General features: G+C 29.5%; 1 protein-coding gene across 1 annotated transcript; it reads left to right on the top strand.

The window, feature by feature from the left end:
* Positions 1-11736: 11736 nt before the first annotated feature.
* GATA26 (GATA transcription factor 26) lies at positions 11737-18903 on the top strand. The gene is made up of 8 exons (XM_012214701.4): positions 11737-12298; positions 14419-14790; positions 15484-15916; positions 16350-16422; positions 16774-16877; positions 17155-17341; positions 17443-17557; positions 18368-18903. The coding sequence occupies exons 1-8, from the start codon at positions 12259-12261 to the stop codon at positions 18670-18672; spliced, it is 1629 nt and encodes a 542-aa protein (XP_012070091.1). The 5' UTR covers positions 11737-12258; the 3' UTR covers positions 18673-18903.
* The last annotated feature ends 892 nt before the right edge of the window (positions 18904-19795 follow it).

Raw genomic sequence — 19795 nt, 5'->3', positions numbered from 1 at the left:
ATCAAATCAGCTAATTAGATGTGGTCTGGTTGGTCTTCTTACTGATGTGAAGAGTGAGAAATCTCGAGTTTGAATCATCTTAACCATAAAAGTTTTCAGTAATTTGAGTAGTCAAGTGGAAGGCTATCTTGAGCCATTTTCTCTTTAGAACAATTCAGTTTTCTTACAATAAAATCAAAATATTTCAATTTGATTTGATTCTTAACAAAACGGATTCAATTTTATTTCTACTTTTTTATAATTCAATTTTTTCGATTAGTCAATTCAATTCAGTTAAAATTTGATCAAACCATCAATTCGATATATGTATTTTTTTTTTTTTTTAATATTGGAGTTAGTTCATATATATTTTTTCTAGAATATTAGAATTTATTTAAGAGAATGAAACTATTAGGATATGTATTTGTGAATTGTGATCTCCAACTCCAACAATCATTCTAATTTCTAAGTGTTAGGCAAGCAACTAATGCAAGTGTGCAACCACTTTCTCATATCAATTATTATAAATTATTGACAAAAAGTTTTATTGAGACAACAAGAATTTTTCTCTTTGGATAATATGGTTTCATTATAGTTCTATAGCAAGCCTTATTTAGAAGTTGGGGGGAAAAATTTTCAAACACTAATGGTGTAGATGCAATTTGTCAAGTAATGAGAAGAAAATAGTTTATAATATGACATTTATTCTAATTTCCACTCACAATGAAATTATTCCTCTCATCAATTACATAACATATCTAAATATAATCAAGATTTTGATTTTTTTTTTTTTAGGTACAAATGGGAAGAATCTTTAATGGCATAATGTTTATATCCATACAAATATATAAAACACTTTATTTTTTATTTTGATTTTTTATATTTTTCAATGGAATTGAAGTAAAAAATTAATAAAATCATTGACTATTCCCATTCTAAAACGATAAAAGTCTTTATTTTTTTAATAAATGATCACATCATAAATAAATTAAGTGCACTCATAAATTTAAATAATTAATACTAAATAAGTAAGAGTATATTAGGAAAGAAAAAATTAATAGTCTTGAAATTATAAAAACGACATTTATTTTGAAAAAAAAAAAAAGACACTTGTTTTGAAATGGAGAAAATAATAAGTTTTCCTGCTTAGTTCTTTTATATGTTTTAAATTGTTAAACTCAATATATATATAGTTGATATTCGAACGCAGTGGGTTACTTATAATAATAATAATAATAATAATCATAACTTAAATGAGGTAGCTTAGTAGCAAATAGCAATTATGGGATTGATTATCATGATTTAGGTTATGGATTCGATACTTTACAATGCAAACTCCCCTTAGACTAGCCCTTTTGCCTCCGAAAGCGAGCAATGATTAGTTAGATTTGTGGACTGTTGAAATGGATACAAATCTGGATATCTTGTGTAAGTATAAAAAAAACTAAATATAATTTTTTTTATTATAGTAACAATAATGTAAATTCTCTTTATTTTATAGGAATAAATTGATTTTAAATATAATAGAGCAATATGTTGTACTAACGTAACGCAGAGGTACATGATTAGTTATTATTAGTTAACAATAAATCATTGGGTAAACTATCACGAAGTTTCTCAAATTTGGTACCATTAAACTATTTGACTAAAATTACTACTTTGATATTATCGTTATCAAAATTTACCGCAAAGTCCATAAAATCTGATACCATTAAACTAATTGGTTTATTTTATTTTATTTTTTTAATTTATTGAAAGTTTTTATGAGCCGAAATAACAATACGAATTACACAACAAGAGTCCTTTTTGTTATTTATTCAAATAAAGTGAAGCAGTAAATAATAATTTGATAGTAATGTAGTAAATTAAATAATAACAATATATTATTATATATATTAATGATTAAATAGTCAAAAGGTATTTAACAGTGACAATAGCATTTTTGGTCAAAAAGGATTAAGCTGTTTTATGGAACCAAATTTCAAAAATTTCGTAATAGTTTCTCAATAGTAAGATAGAGTAATAATTTCAATCAAATTCTAGAAATTTCATAATAATGTAACCTAAATTGTCAAAAAAAAAAAAAAAAAAGAATCTTCAAAGTTTAAATTCCTAATACTCTCTCAAATAATACAAAATAAATAAATGAATGAATGTAAAATTTTGAAATTTCTATGTAATAGACAACAAATCATAGTATACATTTTTTTGTACATTATGATGTCGGATTTTATACTATGCTTAGTACTCATCACATTTCAGACGGACCCAAACCTCAATAAAAGTTGTGATTATGATATCTCTTTCTGTTTACACCATAGCCAAATTCCAAGGTGCAAGCTTCGTTGGCTTGTTACGGAAGTTTATGTATTTTAGATGTTATAAATTCAACCAACTTGTCAATTTTTATATTTAAAATTATATTAAAATAAGTTAAGATATATCGATGGTAAATGTACTCACGAATTTGAATAGAAATGACTCGAATCTGTTAAATAAAAAGTTAAATGTTCGATCCTTGTGACGGAGAAAATCTCAGCTAAATATGAATCTGACACAACATAAATAGAATTAGGCATTACAACATGAACAGGATTAGGCAATTTGAGACTGAATCATATTATCAGACAAATAAAATATGCAGACTCAATGAACTAATTAATTAGTCATTAATTACATTCAACAAAGTAAGAGCCCACAATTATTGGGCTGGGTCAAAAAAAGGCCTAAACCATTATAGGTAGGCCCAAACAACATGTCAACACTATCCAACAAAAAAAAAAAAAAAAAAAAAAAAAAAAAAAAAAGGAAAGGAAAGGGAAAAAAAAAAAAAAGTATATTTCAGTAATGGATTCCTTTGTAATCTTCTTTAAGTGGAATGACTAAAAAACAAAACTTTGTTAATCAAATGGGACTCTTTTTTCTCTCAGTGGGTCTAAATTGTGAAGAGAGAAATTGTGATTTTACTTCTGTGGCTTTGGCTTAATGGAAAACTTGTGAATTAAATTGCTTTCTTTATAGAAAGTAATTGATTAGTCTCAAATTAACTAGGATAGGTTAATCCAAAAACATAATTTAATTAATAGTAATAATATATAGTGCATGATCTTAAAGTTAGGATTTCAAAGCTTTCTTTATGATTTTTTTTTTTTTTCTTTTCTTTCATTAGAATCCTAACTTATTCTTTGGCCCCATTGACATGTGTCTCTAAAATTGCAAATCCTGATCACAGCCCACCTCTACTTTGCATTTTTTTTTTTTTTTTTTTGTGGTATATATATATATATGTTTCTTTCTTTAGGATTCTTATTTTATATGGTTAAAGCTTCTATTATCTACTCAAATCACTTCCTTTTAGGTTTAATTGGTGGTTATTATAGTGCTAATTTTGTCTCCTATCTATTGAGACTTAATCAAATGTTATTGTTTAGTTGTTGTTTGTACTTGAGTAAAAATATATAAATATATACATATCTTTAGTTTTAAAAAAATTGACCTAAATGGAGTGAATTTTTCTTCTTCTTTCCTTTTTTTTTTTAAAGAAAATATATATTGTTTTATTATAATAACAAAAAGAAATTATGTGTGCCCCAATTAAAATGAATTAATGGTCCCAATGTGGGTTTAAGAAAGCATTTTGGTCCCTATGTGATATGTGATTTTTTTTTTTCCTCCATCATAAATATTTTTAAAATAAATGGAAAGAACATTTTCTGCATTTTTTTTGAAAAAAAAAAAGTAATTAAATGAATCATAACTCATTTTTCATAGCTAAAATGATGGGTAAAGGTATTAGAAATAGTTTAGTTGGACATATATAGAGAGATATATCTACAAGAAGATTGGTATTGACTTTAGAATCATTCAACAATTTTTGTATTGGTAAGGAGTTTTGAAAGTCATTACTCCTTTCTATGAAAAGCCAAGCAACATTAACAAGCTTGCTATATTGGAGATTCCAACAAGATAAGAGAAAACAAACCACGTATAAATGCCAACCAACTTGATTAACCCTTATTTGGAATAAATGAATTCCATAAAATTATTTTTTAGATTTTATTTATAAATTTAAATTTTCTGCGTTTGGTATAAAAAATAAAAATTAAATTTTATGAATTCAAATCTATGGATTTGAATATAACTAAACTAAATTCTAAAAAAAAATGTGAAATTTCGAAATGAATTCTATAAACTTAAACGATCCAAAATTTTATAATAAAATTATCCATCACTAATTCTACGTTTTGATTTCAATACCAAACAGAGAGTAAATTTTAGCTAGAAATTATAAGAAAATAAAAATAGATGTACCTAACAAAAAATTAGACTCAGTTTACATATATATATTTCTTTCTTTTAGTGTAAATTAGACATTTTTTTAAAAAATGAAATAAGAAAAGGAAGAGTGGGAGCCTGCTAGATTAATTTCTTCTTCTTGCATCTTTAATTAAAAAAGTAAAATTTTCACATATCTTCATTTCCCTCACTTAAAGAAGTTGGTTAAAAAAAAGATCCTTTCTTTATTAAATGTACATAAAATGTAATTTATAGGGACAAATCCTTATGGGTAGGTGTGGAGTGGCATGAACCATGATGCAACAAAGTGGAGTCAATAGGGTGAGGTGGGTGGCTGGTGGCATTCACACCTAGTGCCTCAACACACAACAATCTCTCTACAACCTATCTTTCTATTCCCACCAATTACAATCCCAATACCAACACCTTTTAATTACGGTATATGGCCTATATTATAGCTCTCTGAGGTGGCCATAGGTCCGGAACTGCAGATTTTGATTTCGGTTTTGGTTTCTTAACTGTTTCAAAACTGATGGTTCGGATGATTCTCCAATCAATTTTTTGAACGAATCGCATGATTTAAAACTAAAAAATCTTACACAATTACCCTTAACATAACTAGACATTATATAATCATTTATAGTTGTTAGGAGAATTGGTTTGAAGATTTTGATAAAAATTAAAAAAAAAAGTGTTGGATCCGACTGCAAAACTCAGTTCAGATCGGTTTCCAAAATCGTTGATTCATTATTCCAAAAAGCTTAGAACCAGAATCTAACAGCAACCTTCAAGTTATTATTATGGTTCTAACCGATTCCGGTTCCGTACGATTTTGATTCCGATTCTAATCGGTTTTGAACTGATAGCTGTGATTTCAAAAACCAAAATTTGGCCACCTTACTCTCCCTCTTGTGCATCAACCACACCTAAAGGCAACCCTATCAAAATGGGTCATAATTTGCCAACGTAATTTGCCAAATAAATAAAATTACTAGACAAGGATTAAATTTTAACTGTCTGTGTCATATATAGTTGATGAATTTTAACTATTTGTATCATGGATGGTTGGTGTCATAAACGGATTGATTCATTTATATCAGAAGTTAAAATTTACTGTATAATGTGTTGATTCGCGATGCATTACAATTCATTTAATTAAACGTGTCGTGTTACGTGTTCTAAATCCATTACAAAATAATTAACTCATGTGATTTGTTATAAAACTAATGCTGCAATAATCATTAGGTTATATATATATATATATATAATACCATAGGAAAATAATTATAAAAATGTTAATGAATATTTATAGATGGTCACAACGATTTTATGGATCAAATGGTATTATTGCTAATTCTTAGTAATATCAAGTTTTTATCTCTCAGTAACATATCATATAAATTATGCTATTAGAATGAGTAAGCTTTTATTTTATACGTTGATTTGTTTTCTTGAACTTGCATGAAATGTGAAATGAAATTTATTTTGTTGAAATAATTCATTTGAATAATATAATGCTACATTAATATCATAAATTTATAAATAATCAATTTAAAATATAAAAATCAAACCAAAAATTTCAATGTAAAAAATTAAAACTAAACCAACTGCATTTTATACAAACGTGATTTCATGCAACGCGAAATTAGCAACTTAAATTAATATGGACAAAGTATTTATAATTTAATTCAAGGAAGGCAAACTGGTGAAGGCTAAACTGTAGACCTATCTTGCAAACATTAGCTAAGAATAAAAATTTCGGGTCAGAGCAAGTCTAATGCCTATTGGAATAGTAAATCCAAAAATATTCAAGAAAATAATGATAAATTACTCATAGTTGTTCTTAAAACTAATTAAACCGCCACCATCATCTGGTTTGAATAATTACTCAAAAAAATATTTGTAAAATAAATTTACTTGCAATTAAGATTTTGTTCGTTAAATATATGTTGCTACTGCATTGTTTTTTTTTTTTTTCAATAATAATTAAGAATAACATGTATAAAAACTTTTATATTTCAATTCAATTTTTGTATGAATTCTGTAAAGTTTTTTCGAATTATATAATCATTTAATTTAAAGATACTTAATGTATAATTTGTTTAAAAAAAACACTTTTCTTGAGAAATTATGAAAGAAATATATGAGATTTTGAACATTTCCCTCATTGTCTCAACATCAATACATAATTCAATAATTTAATTTAATATTTTTTTTTATATTCATCATTGTAATCAGAAATGACTTCATCTTAATTTTTCTGTGAAAGGGACTTTATCTCCATTAATTTCATATTGTTTGATGCTCACACTATTATCTTAACGAGTCCTGCTGTATGATTGAAACCTCATAGAATTAATGATAGAAACCTCAAGAGAGATACAAACTATCAACCAATTAACAATCAAAACAAAAAATTATTCTTCTTCTTTTCAGAAAAAAAAAAAAAAGAAATCTTCTTGTATGTTCCTTTTTTCCATTTCTTTATGAGAAATAAAATTATTACTTGTTGTGCTCCAAACATCAATATATATATATATATTGCTATAAAAAAAATAAAAGAAATTATTAAAAAATACATTTTACTTAAAGTAGTTTCCACCAATAATTTGCTTTCAATGTCAAATAAATTTATATTTTTTTCCACATTTAAAATTAAACTATAATTTGCAAGTCAGTTAACCTTGTACACCATAATTGAATTTATGTATGATATTAATTAATATAAGATCATACCTAAAAGAAGGATATTGGTTTAGCTAATCCCACTCTTAATTAGTGAGAGATCCATATCTTAACAGTTTGTTATAAAAATAGGGTTTAGTCCTAATCACTCATGTGCACTTGTAAACATGTTGAAACATCACTTATTTTCCTACTACACTCTGTCTTTCTTTGTCTCTCTTCATCTCTTAATCTTTTTGTTAGTTTAAAGAACATTAGTTTTTAATTAATTAAGATAAATGAAGATAGAAAAGGAAAAAGATCAATTCTGAATTTACTGTTAAAATAAAAAAAAAAAAATTTAACATGTGGAACCCAAAATTGAACATAATATATCTGTATATCCACTAATATATAGATTTTTTTTTCCTAATATACTGCGTTGCATTTCGACATTCGGGTCTTGATAGTATTAAGATAAAAAATTTTAATAATGACGATTTCAAATTTCCGACCTCTAATTTTACAAATAAAAGTTAAGGATGCAATACATTTTTATTTTACGTAAATTAGTTATTCATTATTTTTATATCACGGTATTACACTATTATTTTATAATTTTGTGAGTGAATATTAATTAATATATCATATAAGATTGTTAATAAATAAATATGAAATTGAAGGAGCTAAATATTTTTCCTACATTAATAAAAATTGAAAAGCTTATGTAGCCCACCCCATGGGGTAGTGAAGGGAGGACCCCACTTGGTAGGGGAAATCGTACTACTCTTTGAGGTATACTGCACTCAAAAAAACAAGTTAAAAAAAATAGTGATAATTTGATTTTTTTTTTCATTATCATAATAAAAAAAATGTTCACTAAAAGAATGTTTTATAATAATTTAATTATTAGAAAAAATAAAGAAGCTTAACTGAAAGCAGAAAAAAAAAAAAAGTGTCTTATGTGTCCAATAAGAGAACTTATATAGAAATTTTTAATAGTGAAATTCCAAAACTTTGCTTTTTTTAATTTTTTAAAATAGAATTAGGAGGTATGATGTGGATTAATCCTCTCCCAATCGTAGAATATAGAGATTGTTTGGATTAATGGAATTTGAGTGATGAAATTTAAATATACCGTAAATTTATCAAATTCTTTTATTTTGATTAAGAAAAAAATAGATAATAATCTGTAGACTTGATGAATTTTATGATGGTCTCAATTCCATCATTTTAGAAAAAAAATAATTCACATCTCAGAGATGGAATTTTTTCAATTCCATCGTTTTTTATTGATGGTGGAACTTAACACAATTAACTCTATTTCAAAAATATTTTTCAAATCTTTGACTTCCATTTTCCTACTAAACAATGAAATGTGAAATTCCAATAGTTTTACAATTCACAGATTCTACAGGGATCGAGACCGCTTACTATATTAACCCACATATCGTTGGTTGGAACACGTTACCTCTTAAATAGTACTAAATTTACTATCTGGCTAGAGTGATTGAGATTATTTCTCCGACAATTACAAGTATTAAATTTGAGCTTTGAGTATGAAAATTATCACATTGAGATAATCATCTCCTTATATGGATCTGTCAATATTCGGATCGAACATAATTAGAGCTCAATAGACTTTTCGAATACCATTGGTCATAGAAAATAAAAAATCTCCCAAATATTGCTAAATCCATAAGGAAAATTAGAAAAATAAACATGTGTGCACTACACCACATATGGTGGAGATGCATTTCCCCCTCTTAAAAAGGCATATTTGTATATTTTATCTCAATGTCTAATCCTAATGACACCACAACAGTAAACACTAATACTCAAAATTAAAGAACCACTATAGTAAATAGTTATTATTTGTAGTTGATGATAAGGAATTATTTTTTAGGATTTCAAATCAAACTTTGATAAATAAATAAATAAGGTTAAAATGGTTAGGGGCATTTTAGACATTTTAATGTCAATTCCTTTAAAATAGTTGATTAAGTGTTTATTGGTTATAACGTACAGATTAGGTTTTTTTGTTCTTACCTATTAGAGACGGCTTTTCTTCTGTTTTTATTTTTTCTCCATCTAAACTAAAGAAAGATATATACATATATACCCTCCTGTGGTGTAGCACATGGCTTCAATCATGCACCTTATCATCTTAGCTGTACACGTAACCTTCACTTAGATCACAATTGATGGGTCCATATTATTAAATCAAATATTTTGCTTAACCTAATTGTTCTTTCTTGTGGGACCCTTAATTAAATAATTATTTTAATTTACTAGTGAATGACACTGAAAAATGCTTAGAATTATAGGTGTATTTAATTTACCCAGTGTTATATTGACTAATCAATAATAATTCATCGTATTGAAAAAAATTAATAATAATCGCCGAAATCGTTAAATCGGTTACAACATTATAATAATAATTATAATATAAGGTGTATTCAGTAATTTACAATTCATTTGTAAGATATATAATAATTTATTAATTAATACAGTAGATTACTATTAGTCAATCATAAATTTATTTGGTGGACTAAGTCGAGATAATAATTTTTTTCCTAAAAAAATAAGTGTTTTTAACCTTTTAGTGTATGTGATTATTTGCATATTTCACTCCTTCAATTATAAAAAAAAAAAAAAAAAAAAAAAAAAAACTAATATCATAAGTTCTAGTTGGGACCCACCAAGGAAGACTCACTACATTTTCTTTTATTTATTTAATTTTAAATTCCAAATTAATCAAATATCCAAAATCAATATGTATAGAAATACAAATAATGGAATATTCTCAGCAATATTGTGATGTTCCATAATGTAGACCAGTTTTGAACATTGATCCTAAATTCCTTTTATTATTATTATTATTTTTCTAAAATTTACACTTGAATTATTTTTATTAATTAGAAAATAAAAATTGGTAATAGTGATATTCCAATCTAATGCTCATTTTCAGTTTAGATTTACATTTGTTGATTTTTTTTTTAAATGTGATTTTATTAGTCTGAAATAAGTATTAAATAAATGAGGTTAGTACATTTTCTCAACTAATGAAGTTTATTACAGTGATGACTTGGTAATTAAAATATTAATATAAATTGGTTTTGTAATAATAATGATTTTCAAATTGTAAATTCAATGATTTTGCGATTACTATTTTAATCTATAACATCGTCTATATTCTAGCTAATATATAAATTTGACTTCGTGATATTTGAGTATATTTTAGTTAGAACAAAACTAATAAAAATTAGATACTTTAAATTTTTTTATAATATTAAAAAATAAATTTGAGAAAACTATTAATTATAAAAATGAATTTTAAAATGATATTATATTTCTAAAATTGATCATGATAAATCTTATAATTACTTAGAAAAATAAATATATTTAATTGGGGTAATTAAATAGTGTAAATGAAGTGTACTAGATAAATAAAAAACTACACAAAGTCATGTTATGCCGTGACCTTGTGATTGTATTGACCAATTGTTAGTGAATTCTAGAAGATAGGTGATGGTGAGCCGTTGGATTGGAACAATTTTTCATCATGTTAGGAGTTGTAAATAAGTTAGTTTTAGGTCAAAATCTTGAGATGAAAGAACAATCCAAACCAAGTCATCAAAAATTTCATTACTTAAATTTTACAATGGACCAAAAATTAATTCATAAATACACCAAAATGAGCCAAATTCATGGATGCCCACTATGCATTATAGAAAACTATTTTGTCCTTTTTATTTATATGTAATTATTTTTATCAATTTAATTTTAATCGAGAAAAAAATTATTAAAATCTAGAGTAAATATTGAACGAGAATATTGGAAATTCATTTTTAAAATTAAAATTTAAACTTATATTATTCGAGTGACTGCAATTATTATTAATTTATTTAATTATCTTATAGAGTTCGTGCTAAGTTTATTCTCACATGAAGTCCGAGATTTATAATACTTTAATTTCTAAATAATTTTGTAATTTAAATGGTGATTCAAGCATTGGATTTTTCAATTTTTGGCTTTTTTTTTTAAATGATATAATAGTAGTGATAATTGATAAAGTAACATGCTCTTGAAGTTAAGGAACATGACAGCCTCATAGATCACCTTTTGATACAAATTAAAACAATCAGCCATTGCCAAAACTAAATGTGGTGGGTCCTAATTTGACAATATTTAATCAAATCAAAAGGTGACAAATGCGTTTGTGAGCACGAATCATGACGAGGGGGTGGTGACTTTAAGGCCTATTATACTTTCATAGAAAAGACCCACTTAATATTAGTATTTATCAACTCCACCATGTCATCACATATAATTTTATAAATTAACAAATAAATATTATAATATCCTCTTTTTTTTTTCTTTAAAAATAAGGAAAATAACAATAATAAAAGAAACAAAAAAAAAAACTTTGTTCCTTTCTCCTTTATTATTATTATTTTTTTGGTGATTTTCTGGCTATAGCAAAATTTTATTTTTCCATATTTCTTCAATTTTTCTCTAAAATTGCATTATTTTTCTCATTTTTTCAACATTTATATTTTATGAGGTTTTGAAAATTTACACAAACTCACAAAGCAGAAAAGTCTATAGTCAACAAGGATATGTGCAAATAAATATTCCTCTAATCCTCAATAGCTAAGGCTAAGTTAAAAAAAAGAAATAAAAAATTACTTAAAAAATAAAAATGAATAAAAAAATAGAGAATTGAAATCTTTCAATAACATCAAAATAAAGCAAAGGGAAGGAAAGCTCCAACATTTACTTCATATACAATACAATACAATGCAACAATAAGAGGTCATATACACACACATACACCCTCTCTTTCTGTCTCTCTTTCCCTTTCTCATTTTCTCTCTCTCTTTCTCACATTTCACCTTCCTCTTTTTTCACAGCCATTTATGAGATTCCTCTAAATGGTCTTTTCTCTTCTCCATTGGATTGTACAGATTCCCAGCTGAAAATACCCATAAAAAATTTTTAATTTCTTGTTGATTTTTTGGTTGTTTTCTTGCTGTTTTGTTAATTTTATTGAACTGTAAGTCATATACTCTTCTGGGTTTCTTGGCTTTTGTTCTTATTTGCAAACTCTGTTTCTGGGTTTGTTGCAGAAAAGCCTTATATGCCCAGTAAAATATGTGCCATATAAGCCTTGAAGATAACAAACAAAATTTTATAGAATTTTAATTTTTTTTAAAAAAAAATTTGCAAACTTTTTGTTAATAAATTTAGTTTTTATTCTTCTTTTTGTGAATTTTCTTTAAATTTCAATTTTTTCACATAAGGAAAGAGAGAGACATGGGCAAGCAAGGGCCTTGCTGTCACTGTGGAGTTACAAGTGAGTTCTTGTTTCTCCATTTTTTTTTTTCAATATGGAAGAAAAAAGAAATTAGATTCCTGAATTACTGTACTTGTTTTCGATAAATAATTGTAATTGATTTGAGTTGTTTGGGCAAAATAATTATATCATTGAACAGAACAGCTATAAGCAACAAGGAAGAGATTACCTGGACAAAGATAATAAATTGTGAATATTTGCTGTTCTTATGTGCTATTCTTTTTGTACTTGGAATTTGAACTACCGGTGTCTTTGGTTCTTTAAATATATCAGATACTGGTTTTATCCTTTGGTTTGATATTGTATTTATAAAGGTTTATGTTTTCTTCTTTGACCTTCTAACAAAATTTGGACATCTTCCCTCTGTCGATTGAGTCTGTGAGTCTGTTGAATATTGGCCAATTACATAGTTTTTGATTATTATGTCCTCTTGTTTCAGTTTAGGAGATTGATGGACCCAATACTTAGTCAAATTACAGATGCTGTTTGCGTTTTCCTTGCAAACATAATAAATTCAATGATAAGATGCAACTTTTTTCATGCGTTCTATTAACTTCTCTATAGAATTGTTCCTTGTATACCTCTGCTACCAAAGCATTGATCTCCAATTCATTTTAAATCCCATCTGGGGTTTTATTGCTGCTACTAAAGCCTTTTAGCTATTCAATTCAGCTCCTTTGAAGGGTTCTCTCTACTGTCATACTCTTGAATCAGCTCTAATCTTTGAAGTGATCATGCAATTCCTTTATCTCTATAATGGACTTTGTCATAGAAGAAGTGTTCAGTGTAGAGCAATTGTTTGAAGTATATGGTTGTATGTCTGAACTTAAAGAGATCACGTCATTTTAGTTTTCTGCCACTTCAACTCCAAGGAATTGAGTGGCTGTGTTTATTCGTGGCAACATGGTAAACATCTAAACATCCTTATGATTGTTTTCATGAAAACAGGAAAGCAAGAGCTTGTTGCTGTTATCAATAGCTAGAACCTTCTGGTGTGCCTTGTCCGTTTCTGTTGTTACAATTTAAACTTGAAAACTAAGGATATGCTAAGTGACTTTTGGGAAATGTTTTTGCGTATTAATTCTTATTGTCTGAAAGAAAAATCTAGAGAAGAATGCAGGTTCTTCTGAGGTTGTTCTCACTCAGTTGTATTCCTTTGGGTGGGTTTCAACTGGTGTACTGCTGGAGAAGGTCTAATTTGATATCTGTTCCATTCTCATTTGAATATTGTTCTACTGCTCTAAGCAAACCTAAGCTTTCATGTTCACTGTTCCCTGTGTTTGGTATGCACAGCCCCTACAAAGAAGCATTTGCTCATAACCTACTGGCAATAAAATGGTTAAGGGAGTTGCATACTGTTGCCTTGTCATTTGGCTCATTATTGTTGAAAAGATTGCAATTTTAAGATTTGCTATATGAAGTGGAGAACGAATGAAATTATTTCTGTTCAAAGAAATGAACTAACATTAGGACCCCTTAGTGTCATACGTATTCCCTTTTGAGTGTGAAAAATCAATTCACCAGTGATGAGAAAATTCTCATGTCTGTTTCACCTTCTCCTTCTATCGATTCGGCTTCTTCTCGCTGGGAACTCTTTGTTTTGATGTTCCTTTCCCTATATCTATAATTAGTATGTAATGACCGACAACTCTTTATTCTGAGCTCATGACTACCTTCTTCTTCATTGTATGCTTATTTTCAAGCAAAAATGAGGTTCATTTTTGCTGTATTTTGGAATGGAGTTACAAGACATCTGTCAGAACCTTGTCTTGGTTTGAGACCATTATCCTTGGACAATATTGTTGAATATATATATATATATATATATATATATATATATATATATATATAGATATATATAAAATTGGTGGTTGTTGTTGTAGTATATATAAAAGCCAGGTTAAAAAGACACTTTTCTTCATTAACTGCTTGCACTTAGCCATAGAGATGATGTGCCTAACCCTTTTGCTAATGCCTTCTTCGTAGCGTGTGCATATGGAGCTTCAGATGATTAATATTTCCCTTTGTTCATTTTATTAGTATAACTTGCATGATCAGTTATTGTTGTGTGTAAAATTATTTATTATATATATATTTCTGACAACGAATCTTTGCTATAGGCACGCCTCTTTGGCGCAATGGACCTCCTGAGAAGCCAGTGTTATGCAATGCTTGTGGATCTAGATGGAGAACGAAGGGAACTCTTGCAAACTATACACCACTCCATGCTCGTGCAGACCCTGATGATTACGAAGATCACAGGATCTCAAGAGTGAAGAGTATATCTATAAACAAGAACAAAGATGTGAAGCTGCTCAAAAGAAAGGCAAATTATGATAATGGGGTTGTGGGAGTAGTTGGTCCTGATTACAACCAAGGTTACCGAAAGGTTTTAGATGAAGATACTAGTAATAGATCAAGTTCTGGGTCAGCCATATCCAACTCTGAGAGCTGTGCACAATTTGGCAGTGCAGATGCAAGTGATTTGACAGGTTGGTTACTCAGTATATCTGATTTTATCGAGCAAATGACAGTATTCAGACAATTGTGATATTTGAGCATTATATATTGAATTTAATGGAAGAGCTGTATATTCTGGTTGGTATGCCCAATTGCCTGTGAATGTACATGAACAATTCGGTTGGTGCAAGGAAAAATTGGATCAGGAAACAGTTGTAAATTGGAAGAAGATAGTAAAGGAAGATGAATATTTAACTGTTGTGAGAACAGCAAATTATAATTGATAAACGTATTATATGATCTTCTCAATAAACATAAGTGGCTCCATTACTTCTCTAGGATTTTGCTGTGCTTGAAGCTAGCTTCTATTTCTGTCTACTTTGTATTGAAATACAACCCTTGGTTAAGACATCTTCAAATGGTACTTATAATATGCCAGAGTGGAATAACTGGAATCTGTCTTGTAGACTTGGATTCCCTAGATTGAAGCTCTATATATAACTGCAAATAATGCTAAATAACACTTAATATTTAATGATTTGTACATCTTCTCATGACATATATGACCTCTGCAGATACTGTTGTAATATCCTTGTTACTTTTAGTTCTCCATATCAGTAAGAGTGATCTCAGGTTTCTGAATCAAATGCAGAAAAAGCTATATGCAAGTTTTGTAATTGTGCTTGGTGATGTTGATTCTAAGTACTTTTTCATTGCTTTCTCAGGTCCCGCCCAGTCAATTGTGTGGGACACAATGGTACCCTCTAGGAAGAGGACCTGTGTCAATCGTTCAAAACCATCTCCAGTTGAGAAGCTTACAAAGGAATTATATACTATTTGGCATGAACAACAGTCTTCATGCTTCTCTGGATCATCTGAAGAGGATTTGCTTTTTGAGAGTGAAACACCAATGGTTTCTGTTGAGATAGGACATGGAAGTGTTCTCATTAGACATCCAAGCTCAATAGCTCGAGATGAGGAATCTGAAGCTAGCTCCCTGTCTGTTGAGAACAAACAATATTCGACCAATGAAGCTTATTCACATTCTGCGATCCTTCCTGTACATAATGAAAACAGAAGTGTTAATATATCAAGTCTTGCAATCGGAAAAGCTAAGAACCCTACTGGACCAGGGATGCAACAAGAGCAACTTAAGAGGTAATTCCCCCCGTATGTTTTCAAAAGTTGCGGAGGCTATTTCTTTGCAAAGAGTATTTGTTTTTATAGTTATGCATCTAAAGTATAAACATGGGGTCAGTGTTTAACTCAGATAAATTGTTCCTATCAAAACCACCTTCTAGAGATTGACTGGAAATGTAAATGTTAATAATGATATAGATATTAGGTGTCTAACGTATAGCAATTAGTCTTAAAAAAAGTTCAAATGGGAAAGTGGTCCTTCCGTTGACCATTTGCACCTAAAATTCATGGACATTGATTGTCCACTATTATTACAACTATTCATCAAAAAGCTAGTGGCTGGATGGATTGAAGATGAAAGAGGCAGTAGTACATTTAGGAAATCTGCACAATTGGAGTCCAATAATCTTGCTCTTTCTATGTTTGACATTCTGCTGTTTGGAAATTTCAGGGACAAAACTCCGCATGAAAGGGCACAAGTCTTGGGAAGTCATAATTCACCGCTGTGTAATGTTGATTTAAATGTAAGTTGGGATGTGATAGTTTCCTAGTGCAGACTTATCTTATCTGCACGTAGTCATAATCTTACATTATGTTATCCAGAAGCACAATAAGCATTATTGATTGCATGACATGTGCGCTTGCAAATGGAGAAATGGTTCATATATACTGTATTAATTTCCAAGTCCAAGGTTTTACATTTTTCTTCTAACATTTCCAGGGTAAACCAAGCAGTTCTTTCCCAGTATTTGTTTATTCTAATTTACAAGAGTATTCTTACTTCTTAGTCTTGCTTTTCAGACATGTCCACAGCGGGCATATTGCTTCCATAACCATTGGAGCATGTATGATATTTCTTTTCCTTTGCATCACAGGACATTCTTAATTTTGAGGAGTTTGCAAGATCCTTAACTTATGAGGAGCAGCAGCAGTTGCTAAAATATCTACCTCCTGTTGATACTACTCAACTGCCAGACAGGTCAGTGTTGTGGTGTATTAATGTGTATACAAATTTTCTAATATGCATTTACTGTGTGTTAGTATAGTGAGACACTGAATGGTCTATTTGGAACAAGCCACTGTATATGCTGTTATTGGTTAATATTTGTTGATCATGTGCAAGTTTGGTATCATAGAATTCAAGAATGAGCGATCATGTATTCCATCGGCCTTTATGCACATTGCTTTTTATTGGAACTGCAAAGGAGTTGATTCATGATATAGAATTAATGATATTTGTTTTTCCTATCATGCAGCATCAAAAGCATGTTTGATAGCAATCAATTTAAGGAAAATATGTCTTGCTATAAGCACCTGCTCATGGAAGGGGTCTTTGACCTCTCCTTCTCAGGAGCAAAAACTGAAGACTGTAATACTTTGAAAAGGCTGACACTATCCAATCTGTCAAAATCCAAATGGGTGGAGCAGTATCATCAGCTCAAGGTTGGAATTACTTTCTCACACCTGTTTGTCTTTACATAAGAAAACTTTGTTCCTTCGAGAGTGGATCCACAAATTTACTTTGTGTCTCTACTTGGCTGCAGAAGTGTAAAAATAGTACGGGGAAATCTCTTGTTGGAAGAGGACCAAACCTTGTTACTTCGTGCAATTCAATTACTGCGAAGCGATCTCGTGAAAGCCTAGGTCAAAAAATTCCAGGTGAGCCTATATTTGCCAAAGCGGGGCTTCTTTCCTTATTATATTGGATATCAAGGTTGAATATTGAAAAGATTTTGATTCAAAATTCCAAGAGAAAATCATTTGCTAATGAGTGGAACATGCTAAAATAATTAGGGAAAGCTGCATAAATTGGTTCCAACCTAAACTGGAATTTGGAATTCTGAAAGCCAAGATTTATTCTAATACTTACCTTATAGTATCAGTTAAAGTTCTCTGAGCTGTGAAAATGAAGTTGCTTACCAATGCTTCTCCCGTCATTTTGGTTAAGTTGTCTACATCATAAAGATTTTATGCATGGAGCACATCTATTTGCTCACACAATGAAACATGCTATTATGCTTACTACTACTGGAAGTTCACACTTCCCTGGATGTACTTAATCATGATCTCTGTGGAGGCAATTGGCGGTTTTGCCTTTGAATTTCTTCTCTCTTCTTTTGTCTTTATTTTGGTCTATCGTTTTGACTTGTGTGTTTGTGTGTTCGGGTTGTGGTGGGTGTGGGGATACCTGTCTCACATGCCATATGGATACATGAGCCATTATGGTAGAGTGTTTGCCTTATAGTGCAGGAGATCAAGGGTTCAAATTTTGGCAGCTCTGTCCTCTTTAAGAATTTTCAATATTATCAAAACAAAAATATATGGATACATGAAATCCAAATGCCTTTGATTATATTATGAGCACCGAAAGTTAATGTGAGTGTGTTTTACGTGCATTGCATTTACATTTAATCATTTTCACCATTTGAGTTGCAACTATTCTCAAAAGAAGTTTTTTCCTTTCATCAGAAGTAAAGACAATGAAGAGTCCCAAAAGAATTAACATGAAGGCTACTTATGAAAACAAAGAAATCATGGACAATGATTGCTCTTGCTTTAGTCCAAGAAGTCTATTTGCGTTGCCTTCTGATGGTGGCACCCTCATGCTGGATTCTCTTAATTATGTTGATGAAAGTTCGGATCAGGATCTGCTGCTGGACGTGCCATCCAATGGTTCATTTCCACAAGCAGAGCTCCTTCATCCAGCTTTAAGTTTTGGGCAGCAGGCAAGTACTAGCAGTAGCTCAACACACCCGCATCTAGTTCGTCCCTGACAAATGTTTGCCAAGACTTTGATCATTAGGGCTATGAATAGGTTCACCTTTTGCCAAATTCCGCAACTAGGTACAATCTGTGAATGAGGTTTGATGGTTGCTGTTTCTTTTTCCCTTTGATCTTTGCAAACTTGGTATGCTAAGGGACAAATTTTGGATGGGGTTTTTTTGTATAGGTTGATAACAGATTGTAATATATAGCTAAAAATGCACAAGAGTTGGTGATTTGAAGAGTGGTGTATGCAGTTTTAGTCTTGTTATTGCAAAATAACATAGAGATAACTCTCTCATTGGCTTGTCTTTACAAACCTGTAATATTGCCAAGTGAGGGGAAATATAAAAAAAAAAAAAAGGAGAAAATATCTTTTGTAAAGATGCATGCGAAGAAAGTTGACATCAGCTCTTCTTTCTGCTTTTGTGGAAGGATATCTAACTAGTTCGATTGGTTGTTTGCTTCCAGCGATAAGATAATCTTCCAGCGGACCACTAAAAGATAAAAAGAGATACAAATACTTATCCAAGGAATATAATGAAGAGAGAAATCAATTAGGAATTTTGTTTGTTGAAATTGTTGAGTGGTGTAAAGTTTTTAACCTTCATTTGTCCCTCATCTTTGCTGTGGATAAGTGAGTCAAATTGGAAAGAATAATAGAGATTATTAGAGATTCCTCCAAGTTCCAACCAATGTTGACTTGCCTCCTCTTTTTTTTTTTTTTTTTTTTCCCTGTTGCAGTTTCTTAATGGATATATGAAATGTTAATCTGTCAACTTTTTCAAACCTGATTCTAGTTTATTATAGTTATGGATCCAAACGATAATGTATTAATCATATACATAATAATTTCTTCTTCCTTTTTTGGTTTCCAACTTTTTTTTAACCAAAATTTTCCAGAGAGAACCTTTAAGCACTACCCAATTGGTTGTTACCTGCCTTATGACAAGTTTTCTTCACATCAATAATTTGCATAGATTTTCAGGATTGAAGTTTAACCACCCAGGAATTGTTTTAATTGTAAAAAAGAAATGTCAAATTCAAGAAATGAATTTGGAGCCTGGGCCCCAGTTGACAGGTGTATGTTAAATGGCTATCTGCTTGACAGATGCAGATGTTAATATCTTAGTC

This window comes from Jatropha curcas, chromosome 4, assembly GCF_041381405.1.
Source record: "Jatropha curcas cultivar XTBG-Jc1 chromosome 4, XTBG_Jcur_1.0, whole genome shotgun sequence".
Classification (NCBI taxonomy): Eukaryota; Viridiplantae; Streptophyta; class Magnoliopsida; order Malpighiales; family Euphorbiaceae; genus Jatropha; species Jatropha curcas.
Note: the sequence above shows the minus strand (reverse complement) of the source record. Positions and strands in the feature narration are given on the sequence as shown.